Raw genomic sequence first — 17,653 nt, forward strand, 5'->3', positions numbered from 1 at the left:
ACCGCACGACAGAAGTGACATGTCACTTCTTAGAACGCAGCGATTCAGGCAGCAGCCGAACCTCTGCATTCTAATATGCCACGTGCGCACGGACCCTGCACAATCTCCGTAGATTGTGTTGGGGACGCATGCAGTTACGCTGCGGTGCAGATCGCAGCGTAACTGCATGCAATACGCACACGTGCGCACATAGCCTGAGTCCTCAGACAATCAGCGGCCGTGGACATAAAGATCCTGCCAGATCTTGATGCCAGCAGATTGGCAGTAGAAGCAGTAGCTTTCCCCTTTTCTTGTGTTTTCTGTACTGTGACAGATAAATATGTTACTAATATATGTGGATGTGTCAGGAGGGAGGGGGTTGTTTAGAGGAAGGTGATTGTGCTGTTATTTTTGATAACTCCATAAAAATAAATTCGATTTTAAAAATATATTTCCATAACAGACATTTTTTGCCTGTTTGCATTTTCATTGTTTTATTAACCCCTTCACAACCGTCTGATTTTTCACTTTCCGTTTTTTTTTTTCACCATTCTTCTTCTGAGAGACGTAACTTTTTTTATTTTTCAATCAATATGGTCATGTGAGGGCTCATTTTTTTGCGGAACGAGCTGTACTTTTAAATGAAACCATACGTTTTACCACATAGTGTACTGGAAAACAGCAAACAAATTCCAAATGCAGAAAAATTGCAAAAAATGTGCGATCACACTATTGATTTTGAGATATTTTATTCACTGTGTTCACTATATGGTAAAACTGATGTGTAGGTGTAAAGCATCAGGTCAGTGCGAGTTCGTTGACACCAAACATGTATAGGTTTACTTTTATATAAGGGGTTAAAAAAAATCGGAAGTTTGTCCGAAAAAAGTGGCGCACGTTTTACGCCATATTCCGTGACCTGTAGCGTTCTCATTTTTCGGGATCTATGACTCAGTGACTGCTTATTTTGTGTCTCGAGCTAACATTTTTAACTGTACCATTTTTGCGCAGATGCTACTTTTTGATCCCTTGTTATTGCATTTTGCGCAAAAGTTGTGGCGACAAAAAAACGTCATTTTGGCGTTTGGAATTTTTTTGCCGATACGCCGTTTACTGATTCGATTAATTGATTTTATATTTTGATAGATCGGGCGTTTCTGAACGCGGCGATACTAAATGTGTGTATATTTTTTATTTTTTTTATCCCTTTAATTTTCAATGGGGCGAAAGGGGGGGGGTGATTTGAACTTTTAGGTTCTTTTTTATTTTTTTTAAACTTTTTTTTTTTTTACTAGTCCCCCTAGGGGGCTATAGCGATGAGCAATCCGATCCCTCTGCCCTATCTGCTGATCACAGCTACACAGCTGTAAACAGCAGATACGCTCACTTTCTGGTTCACTCAGCTGTGGTCCGAGTGAAACTGAAAGTAGTTCATGTGTAGTACAGGAGTCATCACATGATCCTATGCTACCATGACAACTAATGGAAGTCACGTGATCACGTCATGTGACTTCCGGTATCGGTCAGTTAGTAAAAGTTTACCACCGATGCCGTTATAATGATGCTGTCACATATTGACAGCGCCAGATAACGATTCTGCTCGTGCCTAGCAGGCACACATCTCAGCTGTGAAAATCAGTTGAGATGTGCGCCAATCGCGGCATGCTTTCGGCGGCAGACCGCGGGCCGTAACATTATGACCGCTAGGACGTAATATTACTGCCCGCGGTCGTTAAGGGTTAATGGGCTTGTCCAGGACTTTAAAATTGATGACGTATTCTAAGGAGAGGTCATCGATGTCTGATCGGTGCCGCCAGCCCAAACCACTCAGTTGTGGAGCTGCATCGCACAACTCTATAAACTATAGTGTCCACTGAAAGGTACTGCACATCCGTCCCCTATTCAAATTAATCGGGATGGATATGTAGTACCCACCCCTAGCCACTATTCTATCAATATAGCTGTGCAGTGCGGCTCCACAGCTTAGTAGGTCCAGCCAGCAGCGGCAGCACAGTGAACAGCTGATCGGCGGAGGTGCGGCGTGACCCTTCATACCCCCACCGATCAAACATTGCTGACCTTTCCTAAGGATAAATGTTAAAGTGTTGAAAAAACCTGTTAAGTGTAAAGAATAGTAAAAATCTCCATCTTAGGTAAAGAAAGTTTGTTATTGTATAAAAAATGCGATTAAACTCCTATGGGATCAGAGTTCTCAGATCCTAGCAGTTGCACAAATCTGTCCGCTGTATAACACATCCAACACTCCACTCGTATGGAGCAGGATCCGCTCCTGAACCTCCTACCCATCTTGGAGTACCCAGTCAGCTTGGTCCAGTGGAAATCTGTCCTCTTCTCTTTTCTCGAACAGCATCAATATTCGTCTCTCATATTTTTTTTTTAAATATTACTGTAAATGTTTGTATGACCGTCCCAAAGGCCCTATGGACCGTGTTTCTCTGACACACGAACACTGCACATATGGTACATACCAGCCTTCCGCCTTCTCAGCGTCAGACTCCTGCAGAGACCTTTGGCGACATCATGATCACATGACGTCACCAAAGGTCCTTAAGCAGTTTTAAACTCGTAATATAAACACGTAGGAGCCCTGTGGAATTTCCCAGTTTGCTCTCCCTTCCCCCTAATGCCAGTCTTGCACACCAGCCTGTCTCCTGTTCAGTTTCTTTAGACTCCTACAGTAATGAGACCTTTGGTGACATCATGGTCAAGTCACCAAAGGTCCTTAAGAAGTGTGCCCTGAGAAGTTTCCCAGTTTGACTTTTTTAAAGTCAATCCTGACTGTATCAAGGTCTTATTTTTGGAGTAGTGCTTATATTTCAAGCATACTACAAAATTCCTGTAAAATCATGCTAGGGCTTATTTTTGGGGTATGTTTTATTTTTGGGAAATCATGCAAAAGTTAATCTAATTTACTTGAAGTATAGCAGGTGTCAGAATCTAAATTTGGAGGTCCAGACAGCTGAGATTCAAGGTACTAGAAAAGATCTTGTAAGCGCTAGGAAATCCGACACCGCTGATACACTACAGAGGTGGCCAGTAACCTAGGAAATGAGAAGTAATCGAACGAATTGAAATCCCTCCATTCTTAAAACCTGAGACAATAGTAAATAACAAGTAAATTGTGCTTTTTTTTTTTTTTTTTTACAAGCACTTTCGAATTTTACCTTTTTAATTTAGGTTTTTTTTTTCTTTTGACGTTTTGGAGGGGGTTCCCCTTTTTATTACTACATTACTACTATTGTTGTTTTATGGGCTTTATAAATTTCAGTGGCCATTTGTTCAGAAAAGTGGATAAAAGTGAATGTCTCCTGTAAGAAGAGCATCCCTTTAATCTGTAGTTGGCTTCTGAATAGACTTATTCATTTCCTTGGTAATCTGATGAGGATAACTTTCATTACACGGAGAAATGTTATGCTTGGCCCCAAATCGTACGGAATCTTGTATGTGCTAGAAAGGTATGTTCTAGGTCAAGGTGAAATATTTCGGCAGGGTCTGACCTAGTAAGGTATTTGAGCTGATCTGATGCCAGCAGGAATCCTCCGCTACGCACCTTTAAGTTTCGAGCCCATAATAAGAGGCGGACAGTGAGCGGAGAATGTATATTTAACGCATAAATCCGAGCACTTCTGCATCACCTTCTCCTTTTCGTCATCCGGCCCGACTCTAATTTATGTAATGACGGCTGACAGATACAGGACAGCTTCCAAAAGTCAGCTGTAAAACGAGAGCTTGCACTTTTAACCCTTGGCATCCTTTAACCAGCCCCTATTTGCTCCCCTCTGCTCATTTTATATGTGGTGAAACGGGCACATTCACCTCCTGGGCACCTGCCAAGCTGCACTCAGGGTTTCTCGCTCTGTCCTTTTTAGGCAATGTTTACTGCTTCTGACTTGGCTGACAAAGAATGTGACCGGAGAAAGGCAAGTAATATAATGGCAGGGGGGGGGGGGTTGGGGTAGCATGGAGGAAAAGAGTAGTTACAGGGGATGAAAAGTTTGTCCATAATGTGGTCAGGATGTATAGGAGGAACCATGGATGTTGCATTGTTCCTTACATTTTACTAGGCTTTCCAAGTGGTTAACCCTTGCCATTTTGGAGGCACTTTGTCCTACTTTTCTTTTGCAAGTGTTAATTATTTGCACATGCATTTGTCTCATTGTGCTTCTGCACGAACCACCAAGTGACATAGGTTTTGTTTGTTTTTGTTTTTATTTTAAATGGTAGCAAAACTTTTATATAACTTTTGAGATGTTTTGTACTGTTAGGCTAAGGGTATGTGCGCACGTTGCGTACTAGCCCAGCACCGTAAAAGGTGCGCTTCAGAGCGCAGCTGAAAAGCTCCGTTCTGAGGCGCATGGTGCCGGCGAGAACGTGCGCTCTGCCTGCAGCTCCTCCCATAGACAGAGCAGGAGCTGCCGGCAAAGCGCACGGAAGAAGTGACATGTCACTTCTTTTTACGCAGCGCTTCGGCGGTAGCCGAAGCGCTGCGTTGTAATATGCCACGTGCGCACGGCCCCTGCACAATCTCCATAGATTGTGCAGGGGACGCAGGACGCATTCAGTTACGCTGCGCTACAAAGCGCAGCGTAACTGCATGAATTTACGCAACGTGCGCACATTGCTCCTCGTGGGAACTTAGGCTAACACAGCACTGCATATTGGATTTTTACAGTGCATGACATTTAAAGAAATTTTCCAAAAATGTTCAGAGCTTAAATTGATGACCTGCAGGTTTAAAATCCGCAGCTTGGTCATTTACGCTGTAGCTCTACATGTGAGTTTCACCCTTTACCACGCAAAGATTGAAACATTGCAACATTTTTACAATATCTGCAGCAAGTAAATATCCCTTTAATTGCCACTGGTCTACAGTAAATACTTTCTGTGGGAACGTAGCCTGAATCGGTGGGAGTTCGGGTCTTGGGAAGTGGCAGAAGTGCCCATCTTATACACATGGACAAGCAGAGAGGTGGACGGATTCATAGATGCTGCTCTTCGCTTTTCATGATCCAGATTAAGCTGAGCAAATGTGAACAGTGATTGTGGGGTCCTCGGAACCAGAACCTCCAACGATGTACAGAACTGAACATTATTTAAAAGTTTTTTTTCACTCCTAGATGTTAAAGATTTTGCACCATTCTTCAAATTTCTTATGCATTCAATATTTTCCTCTCCTAAGCAATCAGCTTAGAATGAAACAACAAACTGCCTTGTTCAGAGTTTCCAGTGCGTTTGAGACTCTGAAACTTTACTATTATAGCTACATATAGATTTTTATTGCCATTTTTGACTCACACATAAATCTTTCCAGCACACTGACAAGAGCTTTACCGGGCCTATTCCATACATGGTAGGCCTTTGGCGGGGGTGTGCTCCGCAGTAGGCCTCTGGCGGCGGTGTGCTCCGCGGTAGGCCTCTGGCGGCGGTGTGCTCCGCGGTAGGCCTCTGGCGGCGGTGTGCTCCGCGGTAGGCCTCTGGCGGCGGTGTGCTCCGCGGTAGGCCTCTGGCGGCGGTGTGCTCCGCGGTAGGCCTCTGGCGGCGGTGTGCTCCGCGGTAGGCCTCTGGCGGCGGTGTGCTCTGGGGAAGGCCCTGGCAGCGGTGTTGCTCTGGGGAAGGTCTCTGTTTAAAAAAACAATTGTGAGTGAACTGACAGTGTTATACCCCCTTCATTCTCAAGGTTGATGGGAGTCCCAGAGCCGGACCCCAGAAATCATTAATCTAAGAGGTATGATATCAGTTACTGGCAATGCAATAACCATTTTATGACAGACTCGTATTGGGGCCGTATGAAATACAAAGTTAGGAAATTGCATGTTGAACAATTTCTTATATAATGTATTCATATATTATTTTAAAACTCTTGCAATGAAAATATTTTTTTTAAATATTCTGTAGACTTGTCTGGCAGGCTGCTATCAAGCCTTATTATCAGAATCACTCCCAAAGTAGTAATATTATGACTGGAGGGAAATTCCTCATTACAGCGTTTTATACTCCCTTCTTGATCCAAGGTCTGCTGGAAAAAGATAAGATGCACTAAATTCATGTAGAGGTGCTCTTGTACTATAATTTAGATGACATTTGTGATCTAAATTTCACTGAATTTGTTGGACCAGACCGCTGCCACTAAGCTCCATCCAATTTTGAAAAATGTTTCTGGGCCTGGCATAATAAAGGCAAACAGTTATAAAATTTTGGTGCAAAAATATTACAACTTTTTGGCAAATAGAGCTTTTTGACTTGAAATCTTGTAATGCCTTTTGGGGCAACTACCTAGCATAATATCTGATCACAACAGATTTTGTAGTCGCGCGTCAGTGAAATTGGTTGGCTCATGTTGGGTTGTTTTTATCCCTAGTGACCTCTGCTGATCTTCTCCTGTCGGGGATGAGGACCTTAGAGCATGTAGCTGTGACGGTGACGGTCTCACACCCACGACGTGGAAACCTGCAAATACAACTGTTCTGTCCGAGCGGAATTTCATCCCTCATCGGAGCCACAAGGAAAATTGACGCGTGAGTGTCGCAGGGAGCACAAGTATTATAATGACAGAGCGGCCAATGCTTCATGGAGCTAAAATATTCTGTGCTTTAAGGGACCCAGGTGGTTTCACCGACTGGACCTTCTCCACAGTCCGCTGCTGGGGAGAGAATGCAGAAGGGACCTACAGACTTCTGGTCACAGACGTAGGTATGCTTTCTATGCAGTATTAAGGGTCTGCAAAGTTCTGCCTTTCTAATCATACAAAAATATAGGCTGACAATATCTGTTGTCTAGCTTTACAAACAGGCTTTATTTTGTAACCGGAGTCTCAATGCTTTCCTTTTTATTCCTTGCTAAGGAAATGTATTAGGAGATGACCCGCTTAAAAGAGGTGTTTTCCAGACATGGCAGCTAACACTTTATGGCTCCTCGTGGAAAACCGAGGATGTGGCCGAGAGGAGGAGGTAAAAGTAGAAAATAAATCCTCTTATTTCACATTGTCCCTTATAAAAATGAAGATGTCTAATAAAACCTTTCTTACATTGCCTTGTACTTTAACCACTTCCCACAGCTGCAAATTTTTATTTTCGCACCTTTTGGGGGTTTTTTTTTTTTCCTTCTTTTCTTTCCAAATTTGTACATTTTCAGTCAACATAGCCATAATGGGGGTTGTTTTTGTTTTGTGGGATGAGTTGTATTTTTGAATGACACTGTTCATTGTAACATACAATGTAAAAATAAAATCCCAATGAGGTGAAAATATTATCGCAATTCCACCATTAATTTCTTGTTAAACCATTCATTGTGCAGTCAAAAGGACCTAACAACACAATTTAATTCCCCTGGTCAGTTGGATTACAGCAATACCACCAAATTGGTATATATATATTTTTTTTTTAGTGTTTAGTGGTTAAACAAAAAAATTCAGTAATTTTATATATATAAAAATAAAGATAATATTAAAATTTGGATTGTACTGCCGTTTTTTGAGACCCGTAACTTTTTTTAAAAATCTTTTCTGTGTTAAGTGTTGTTTTTTTCCATGGCCGCAGATTTCATTGATACTATTTTTGGGTATACTGTATTTTTCGGACTATAAGACGCACCGTGGTTTTAGAGAAGGAAAATAGGAAAATAAAATTTTAAGCAAAAGATGTGGTCATGACACACTGTTATGGGGCGAGGATCTGCTGCTGACACTGTTATCGGGGTAATGTCCCCAAATTCTCTACTAAGGTACCCCATCCTGGTAATGATCCTCCTGCCTTTATATATATGTCCCTCATCCTGGTATAGCCCCATCTTGCTATATACTGCCATCCTGGTATGTGCTCCCATCCTGATATATACCTCATCCTGGTATATGGCTGCATCCTGCTATATACCCCATCCTGGCATATGGCCGCATCATGCTATATACCCCATCGTGGCATATGGCCGCATCCTGTCCTGCTATATACCCCATCCTGGCATATGGCCGCATCCTGCTATGATCACTGCACCCCGCTCTGATGATGATGCGTGTGGAGCAGTGAATACAGCCGCACATGATCACTCCAGGCTGTAGTTGCCAGGGGTGATCATGCGGCCAGCTGTTTAGTAAGCGTGCATCCCCCGTTCATCATCCCGCCCACCTGACCGCGCCGACTTCAGCACTGAAAGATGATGGGCGTGCATATGTAATGAGCGGGCCCACGTGGTCACGGCAGGCTGCTACAGCCTGCTCGTACCCCCGATGACCCGCTCCACCGCAGCACCCTCATTCCCCGCAGCCACATTCAGACTATAAGACACACCCCCCACTTTCCCCCAATATTTGGGGGGGGAAAAAGTGCGTCTTATAGTCCAAAAAATACGGTATTTAGTGATTTAATCCTTTGCATTTTTGGGAGGCATGCGCTGACCCCAAAGATGACTTTTTTGGCATTAAAAAATGTGTTTTTTAAACTTTTATTGTATGGAATAAGTCATATTTTTGATAGCTCAAATGTTTGCAGATGTGAAGGTATCAAGTATGCATGTGTTTTGTTAACTACTGTTTTTTGGGGGTGGTTTCCTATAGCTGGGAAAAAGGTGGGGTGAATTTTTGTTTTTTGACTTCTTTAAATATTTTTAAAAATGTTTTTGGGGGTTTTTTTTTGTGTCCCCATAGAGGACTTGAACCTGTGATTGTTTGTTTGATTGCTTCTGTTATTTGCTTCAATCTCACTGTTTTGCAGAATATAGTGACAAATATGTTCTCTTATGATGTTCAGCCACAGCCTGGGCTTCAGGAGGACCAAAATGTCAGTGATGGGGACCTTCAGTAGTCATCCAATTGTCAAAGCAATCCAGCAGTACCCCATATGTTACAGGGGGTCCAGGGGAGCCATTGCATACCTGTGCTGGCAATCATGCAGTTTAAATGGTGCTGTCATTTATTGACTGCAATATCTAAATTGTTAAACAGCAGAAGTCAGAGCAGGCTCCAGTTGCTGCTGTGGAAGGAAAATTCTGGCTTTATACCACAGGAAGCATCTGCCACCTATAAAGCAAGTCTCTGCTCCCAAGCCATATGACCATACTGGACATGTGCAAGTTTTTCTCACCGGATTTGCGCAATACAACACAATTCACAATACAGTCCGTACAATGAAGCTGCAAAATCTGCAGTGGATATGTCCCTTGTGGTTGTGCTCGCTACTCGTAATTCTTCACTGTGTACACTTTATGTTCATTCATGTGATGCATTGATAATTATCACAGCAGTGGCACAACTTGTATTTATTTATTTTTTTTTTATTTTCTTTTTTTATTAGGCTGGTAGAACTGTCCCAGGGAGGTCAGTTTCTGAATGAGAATTTCTCACTACCTTGTTCCCCAGGACTGGAGATTTCTGAACAGGACAGCTATACAATCACCAATAACACCCTGCGGGTAAGATTCTCTCTGAGAAAAATACAGTGGTAAAGGTATTGTAGAAGATGGGGCTGTGCCAGACACTGCATCTGGAAAGGAGTGGCGCCCTAATTTTTTAATCTCATACAATCCAGTTACAGGAGTTCTCCAAGAATGTAATAAAATGGCCCCCGTCACATAATTCAAACGACAGCCCATCCTAGTCATGTGTCTGTACGGGCTCCAATCTGAAGAAACACAGCTCCCGAGACCTGTGTTTCTACAGTCAGGGGAGCTATTACGTAAACACACATCCCTTCGTAAGCCAAGGAAAATGGTTGATGCATAAGAAGAAATAAATCTCCTTGGCTGACTGAGCACAAGTAGGTGATAACTGTTAGATCGAAAAGACTAGGGGACTAGATTCTCACTTTCTTCCATGATCACAAGACCAAAGTGAGAAGTTCAATAGAGAGAGAAATTACATGTGCGCCCTGCTGCTCTTTTCAGGTGTATGAGACTTGTGTACCCCACTGCGCTCTGCAATCATTGTATAGCCTTAGACCAGGGGTTCACTATGTTTTGGTCGAAGAGACACATTGCCATACTCAACCAATCCCGCAAAAAAATGTAAAGGGGTACTATTTACATGAATACATCACCCGTACCACCATCAGTACATTAATACATCACCAAGAGTATATTTTAAGTACTCGATCAGGAATTGAAGAGTTTCTGCTGCCAAAAAAAATCAGAGTGAACACACTAATTTAAACTGAGTGTTTGGAGCAAAAACTAAAGAAATACTACTCATAAAAATACTCAAAACTTAGAGATTTTAGATTAAGTTTTAACATATCCTTGAAGCACAATATGGATTGCCTCATGTGTAGAAGATCAGAACCACTGCCACTGTCAGTACATGTATACAGCAGCAAGTATAGTGCAGCGTTCAATTGCAGTGTCAGGTCAGCCTTATATACAATTATATTGCTTGAACCTGCAATTCCCAGTATGTCCTTAATCGTAAGGAGATACTGGGAGTTAAAAGCCATCATCAAACTGCTGATCACAAGAAACCTCAGTATCGGTGAGACAGTCAGTATCACAAATCAACATTTACATGCAGGTACCTTATAGGTGACATCTTGTGTGATTGAAATTGTTTCCGTCCCTTTTGTCTTCACGAGATGCAAACACATCTGAATATTAGAAGCAGGGATCAGCATCTGCCAGAAGGGTCCACGGGCTGCAGCAAACCCTTTGGCAGGCTGTATGCGGCCTTCGGGGAGTATGTTGAGCAGGCCTGCTTTAGACTCTGGAGCTGCAGGATGCATGTGCAACCTGATGCTTCATTCAGCTCTTCCTATCTGTGGTCTTGCAGTTGGAGAACAATGGTTATTTTAGTTCTGCTATTTTATCTAAAATGTTTAAATAATTTTATTTCCCATTTACTTTTGTTTTTATCAGACCCTTATGCTGCTTGGCTGTTTTGCTGTGTTTTGGTCCCTTTATTACACGGTGGAGCTCTACCTTTCCAGAATTTCCAGTAGCAGCGATCTGGACTTAAGCTGTGAAGTTTCCTCTTGCCTCTTATCCCGACACCAGGGAAGTCCTAATCCCCGACAATTAGAAGGGGGTCTGGAGACAGAATCATTGCCTCTGTGCAGCGTGAATGACGCCGCTGTAGAATATGAGGACGAGCCGGACGATGTTGAGCACATTGCCCTATATAGGCATCAGTCCTCTTCCAAACAAGTCAGAGTAACGGGCATGAACCAGACCGATCCCCGGCACAGTGTAACCTCTGAATTTCAAGTGCACAGGGACTTAAGACATGATACTCGAGACAGTGCTGTAAACCTAAACGAGTATGGATAAGATTTGTCTGCCCATGGGACACTATGAGACAAGCAAGGATGCACTTCAGAATATTTAATTTAAGGGTTTCTGCCTTATCCATTGCTTTACTACTATGTGTGGATGACTGATACATTTATTACGTTGTGGAACTGTTTTAACATCTGTCCATGTTTCAGCCTCCTGGTGGATGACGTGTTGACTGGCAGCTGCCGGATGGAGGAAGCATTCAAGTAGTTAGCAGCAAATCCTGTCTTGACCAACCATCATGTCTTCAAGAGTTTTTACTCTTTACTATTAAACAACACAGGATATAACATAAATGCCTGAAAGGTGCAGGTCCCACCTCTGGGCCCCTTACCTATTTGGTGACCCCCCCATTGATCAATTCATGGTGTTTATTTATCACAAAAAGTCAAGACAGAGGAGGATCTGCTTGCAAAGCAGGGGGACCCCTCTTTTTCTGATAGCTGGGGGTACCAGATCTGCACTGAGGGATCTGCACTTTTTTAGGCATTTATATTGCATATTCCTCTGCAGGATTCTCCAGGTGTTGCAGTGATAGAACAGTTCATAACGTATTTGATTTTTATTTTCTGATTTTATGTTAATACGGGTGATTGTTATTTTTTTTAAGCGGTTTAAAGGAACACGAAAGCTTAAAAAAACAACTTTTATATGAATTTTTTTTTTTTCACTTGTAATGAATTTTGTATTGGGAATCTTGACACGTAATAGATAATTTATCTTAAATCCAATTTAGACAAAGCATTTCTTCCAAATGTCACATTATTCTTTACCAAAGTTGCCTCTAAAATTGTAAGTAATGTTGACTCTTTACTTTAGTACTGCCTGGAGCTGGGCAGTGATATCTCAGCTAAGGAAGGTATTCTCATTTACAAATCGTACTGACCATTACTATTCCTTTATACACAACTTGCTGTTGTCCATCACACCAAAAGGAAACGCAGTTATAGCTTGAGATTCTAAAGGCCCCGTCACACTAAGCAACATCGCTAGCAACATCGCTGGTAACGAACAACTTTTGTGACGTTGCTAGCGATGTTGCTGTGTGTGACATCCAGCAACAACCTGGCCCCTGCTGTGAGGTCGTTGGTTGTTGCTGAATGTCCTGGGCCATTTTTTAGTTGTTGCTGTCCTGCTGTGAAGCACAGATCGCTGTGTGTGACAGCGAGACAGCAACAACTAATGTGCAGTGAGCAGGAGCCAGCTTCTGCTGAGGCTGGTAACTAATGTAAACATCGGGTAACCAAGAAGCCCTGTCCTTGGTTACCCGATATTTACCTTTGATACCAGCCTCCTCCGCTCTCACTGCCTGTGCTGCCGGCTCCTGCTCTGTGCACAGATAGCTGCAGCACACATCAGGCAATTAACCCGATGTGTGCTGTAACTAGGAGAGCAAGGAGCCAGCGCTCAGTGTGCGCTGCTCCCTGCTCTGTGCACATTTAGCTGCAGCACACATCGGGTTAATTAACCTGATGTGTGCTGTAACTAGGAGACTGGGGGCTGGTTGCTGGTGAGCTCACCAGCAACTCGTGTAGCCACGCTCCAGCGATCCCTGCCAGGTCAGGTTGCTGGTGGGATCGCTGGAGCGTCGCAGTGTGACAGCTCACCAGCAACCTCCTAGCAACTTACCAGCGATCCCTATCGTTGTTGGGATCGCTGGTAAGTTGCTTAGTGTGACTGGACCTTAAGACACATCCAGAAGACTAAAGGGTGCTTTACATGCAGCAACATCGCTAGCGATGTCGCTCGTAAACTACCGCCCCTGTCGTTTGTGCGTCACTGGCAAATCGCTGACCGTGGCGGACAAAATCGCTAGTACCCGTCAAACTTCCTAGCGACGATGCTGTGGGCGGCGAACAGCCTCTTTTCTAAGGGGGCGGTTTGTGCGTCGTCACAGCGATGTCACACAGCAGGCGTCCAATAGAAGCAGAGGGGCGGAGAGCAGCCGCATGAAAGTCACGCCCACCTCGTTGCCGGAGGACGCAGGTACAGTGTTGTTCGTCATTCCTGGGGTGTCACACGTAGCGATGTGTGCTGCTTCAAGAACGACAAACAACCTGCGTCCAGCACCAGCAACGATATTTGGGAAATAGACGACGTGTCAACAATCAACGATTTGGTGAGTATTTTGCATCGTTAGCGGTCGCTCGTACGTGTCACACGCAACGACGTCGCTAACGAGGCCGGATGTGCGTCACGAATTCCGTGACCCCAACGACATCTCGTTAGCGATGTCGTTGCATGTAACAGGGCCTTAATGGGTTTTTGGGGTTTTTTTGGTGCATTTGCTTTTATGTTGCTCTATGGCTGTAAAAGAGCCTGATCTCGATTTATGTATTGGAGATCAGCACAATGGACACAGTAATTAAAAAGAGATCCGATTCAGGGTGTGTGAGGGGTAGTAGCACATTTATCCTTTGCATGGCAAAGATTGAAATCCGCTGTGACATCCACAGAATAAATTTACATTTCACAAATTTGCCTTCCACTGTGTCGGTCGGGTTACGTTGTGGATACTTTCCACAGCATATGCGTGAGATTTCTTAAAGTGGTTGTTCAGGTCTTGCATATATACCTATAATAGGTCATCAGAATTAGATGGTAGAGTCTGGCACCCCCAGCGATCAGCTGTCTGCAGCTCCTGTAGGAGATGAGCAGTATAACTTTTGGAGATGTGCAAGTGTTACCCTGTGCACAACCGGCTGCTTCAGGAACTGTAAAGAGCTGATCAGTCCTGAAAAATCTGTTAAGATCTCAGACTTTGCTTCTGCAAAGTAATACGCAGATTTTTCCATAAAACAAATCGGTCATGCATACTTGTATGTACCTTCAGGTTAAAATCCAATGCCGCAGATTATATTGCAGGAATTCATGCAGCTGAAAATTGATTCCATTTATGCAAATTGGCTGGTCACAGGTAAATGAAAGTGTTACAGAATTTTCTGCAGCAAATTCCGCAGTGTGAGAATTCACCATTAAGGCTGTGTTCACATGTTGCATTTTTTTTCTGCAGCCAAAACCTGCTCTCTTGGCAGTTTAAAAAAAAAAAAAAAAAAGCGGCTTACAAAAAAGGATTTGGTACATTTTTGCTGTTTTTGGGTTTTTTTTAAACTGCATTTTTTGTTTTTTTTTTATAAAGATTATGTCATTGATCTACATTTCATGTTTAATATAGATAGTTTAGTTCACCAAATAAGCAGCAAAAATGCACGGTTGTTTTTTTTCTTTGCAGCGTTCTTGTACATTTTCTTAGCCTAACAAAAAAAAAGCAAATAAAAAAAAAAGCTATGTTCACACTAGAAAAATGATTTTTCTTAAGAATTGTCTTAAGAAATTTCTTAATAGTGAAGGATTAGTGCACCTGCGTTAAAAAACGCACCAAAAACGCACCTGCGTTTTTGCCGCGTTTTCGGTGCGTTTTTACCGCTGGTTGCTCCCTGCGTTATTGTGCCAATTATCTATGGCAAATAACGCAGTTAGCTGCAGAAAAGAAGTAACATGCTCATTCTTTTTCTTAAGAAAATCTACTGAAAGAATTTTCTTAAGAAAAAAACGCAGTGTGAGCACAGCTAATTTTTTCTGCCATAGGTTTTGCTGGGAAATGTCTGCAGAAAGGTTACAAGAATTTCTCAAGAAATTTCTGCAGCAAAAACGCAGGTAAAAAACGCAGTGTGTGAACATAGCTTAAACAAACAGACAAAAAAAAGCCGTGGAAAAAAACACTGAAAGAATTGACCTGCGGCAATCTAAAAAAAAAATAAATCAGCAGTTTTCCAGTTCAGCTAAAAATTAAAAAGGGTGCAATTTCTGAAATCGTAGCTTTTGCTTTTACTGTTAAAAGCAACTTTTTAATTTGTTTTAAAATCAGCAAAAAAAAAAACGCAACGTGTGAACATAGCCATAGTGTTTGCAGGATGCAGGTTTTTACTAAATCAGAGTTGACAGTAGTTCTGATGGATCTACATAAATGTTTCCACTATAAAGACCACAGTACATGCATATAATTGGGATTTTAGCATTTTGTTTTAATTTGGACACTTGTATGATATTGATCATTATTATGTTTAACTTTTCTTTTAGCCGATGCTCAGGTATGTGTTACATGTCTCCAACCAGCTAAATTTGCCATCAACCAATTATTAACTTGGAGAATTATTGTGGGCTTCCAATGAATTTCTGTACAACCGTCGATTATATGTGACAATTATTTTTCTTCATTTACGATGAGGTGCCCTGTTTTTAAGAAACCCAGGAAAATGCTTTGGCATCATATTTGCCATGACAAGGAGGAAATTAATGGCAAACTATTTGTTTAAATTGAGGGGATATTATATATAGAATATACATCCGCCTGTCCCTCCATTCTATTCTCACATTTTGCAATGACCTATGTGAACACTTCTATGCGGAGATCAGCCAGTCTCCCCTTTAAGGCTATGTTCGCACGTTGCGTTTTTTACCGCGTTTCTGCAGCGTTTTTGGCAGCAGCGTTTTTGGGCAAAAACGCATGCGTTTTTGATTTCCAGCAAAGTCTATGGGAAAAGCAGAAATCCTGTCTGCACTTTGCTTTTTTTTCTGCAGCGTTTAATTTGCATATTTGTGGTCAAAAACCATGCTGAAAAAGAAGCAGCATGTCAGTTGTTTTTGCCATTTCTGCAGCGTTTCCTTAACATTGGTGTCAATGAGAAATGGCAAAAAGCAACCAAAATCACAATTCCTGCGGTTTTCATGCTTTTTACCTGGTTTTCAACTGCGTTTTTGGCTCCAAAAACGCATGCTTTTCTGGGCAAAAATTAATGGGTTCTAATGTTCCTTTACACACACACAATAACCGAAAATTTAAATGTAAAAAATTAATAAACTTTAGCTATTTTTCTGTTAAAATGTGCATAACCACTATTTTCTCCATAAAAATGATAATTTCCCATATAATTTTATTAAAAGTTAATTTTATACTTTTTTTCTCTTTTTTCATTCTTTTTGACTAATTCAACTTTATTTCTCAGTGTCTTGATCTCAAAAACGCAGGTGAAAACGCAGGAAAAAAGCGCTAAAAACGCGGTAAAAACGCATGCGTTTTTAGTGCTAAAAAATTGTCAAAAGCCATTTGGTCAAAAACCAAGGGAAGGAAAACGTGCAGAATAAACTGCAGGTACTCCGACGCAACGTGCGAACATAGCCCAAGGCTGGAGGCACAAAGCGACGTGTCAGACAACAGAAATTCTTGGACAAAAAAATAGTGCAATTTTTTGGAGTTACAATTTTACTGTAAAAAAACAATCACAAAAAGCAGCCATGACTTATGCAAGTCATGTGCGACTTAAGACCACACACACAAAATCTAGCACATTTGGTAACGTTTACGACTCTCTTGTGATTGTGGTGGGGTGCAGCATTGTAATCCCATTTGATGTCACACCACACTTGTCCATATGTAGCTGAGCTGTACGTCTTATGTCTTAACTTTAAGTCCTGCCCCCCTTAGTGTCATTTTGGGTTTTAACGCTCCAGACAATCCAGAAAAATCTGAAAAATGACCTTTGGCAAGTATCTGTACTATTCCCATCCCAATGTATTTGATCCCAGGGATGTAGCTGAGGCAATTTGCAACATTTCTTAGGACTATAGAGTGCAACTTTTCCTTGACTAGAGTATGGGGCCAGGTCAGGAGATTGCACTTTTGTTCAGCTATATGAAATTTATTGGGCAACCTCACCAGGGACAAAACTTCTCTGATTATGACTGATAAATAATTCGTCCCATTCTTTGTGATGGATAAAGATTTATGTTCCGAAGAACTTTACAAACTGTTTACATTGCATTCATTTTTTCAAAATTGCTGCCTGATTACAGCTGGTTTATTTTTACATTTTTTTTTTCCATGAAAATGGCAAATTTCAAACATTTGAAATAATTGGTCAGTGGACTTTTAAGGCAGGTGAAAACGAAATAATACAAAAAAATTTGATAATTTAAATATATTATTGGTGTGGATAATTTGAGGTTTACATTGCTATACATAGGAACCATAAAACGTATTTTATCTTTTATGATTTAATTTATTGTTTATTTTTATGAGACATTATTATGGATTGAATGACAATGAAAGTTTTGTTGGACGTTTTATTTTAAGGGCAATAAAAGGTTTTACATGGTTTGCGGTTTTATTAATTTGCACCACTACAACTCCTGGGTTCACGGCTTGCACTCTGGTGTATCACCTGTATGAACGACCTATGAGGCTGCTATGCTCACCACTAGATCACTGACGCTACCTACAATACCACCTGTATGAACGACCTGCAAAGCAGCTATGCTCCCCAATATATAACATATGCTACCTACTATACCACCTAACATCAACAAACAAACAAACAGAAATTGTATCAACAGTATATTGTATCAA

The 17,653-nt window shown here is 41.7% G+C and overlaps 1 protein-coding gene across 3 annotated transcripts in view; it reads left to right on the top strand.

The window, feature by feature from the left end:
- Nucleotides 1-17,402, top strand: part of PCSK7 (proprotein convertase subtilisin/kexin type 7) — an 83,308-nt gene extending 65,906 nt beyond the window's left edge. For all 3 annotated transcript variants that reach the window (XM_075328927.1, XM_075328929.1, XM_075328928.1), the window contains 5 exons: nucleotides 6,359-6,515; nucleotides 6,596-6,690; nucleotides 6,842-6,947; nucleotides 9,282-9,399; nucleotides 10,831-17,402. In XM_075328927.1, coding sequence (XP_075185042.1) covers nucleotides 6,359-6,515; nucleotides 6,596-6,690; nucleotides 6,842-6,947; nucleotides 9,282-9,399; nucleotides 10,831-11,241 — 887 coding nt within the window. In that variant the 3' untranslated portion in view covers nucleotides 11,242-17,402. The remainder of the gene's footprint in view (nucleotides 1-6,358; nucleotides 6,516-6,595; nucleotides 6,691-6,841; nucleotides 6,948-9,281; nucleotides 9,400-10,830) is intronic.
- The last annotated feature ends 251 nt before the right edge of the window (nucleotides 17,403-17,653 follow it).

This window comes from Anomaloglossus baeobatrachus, chromosome 11 (assembly GCF_048569485.1).
Source record: "Anomaloglossus baeobatrachus isolate aAnoBae1 chromosome 11, aAnoBae1.hap1, whole genome shotgun sequence".
NCBI lineage: Eukaryota > Metazoa > Chordata > Amphibia > Anura > Aromobatidae > Anomaloglossus > Anomaloglossus baeobatrachus.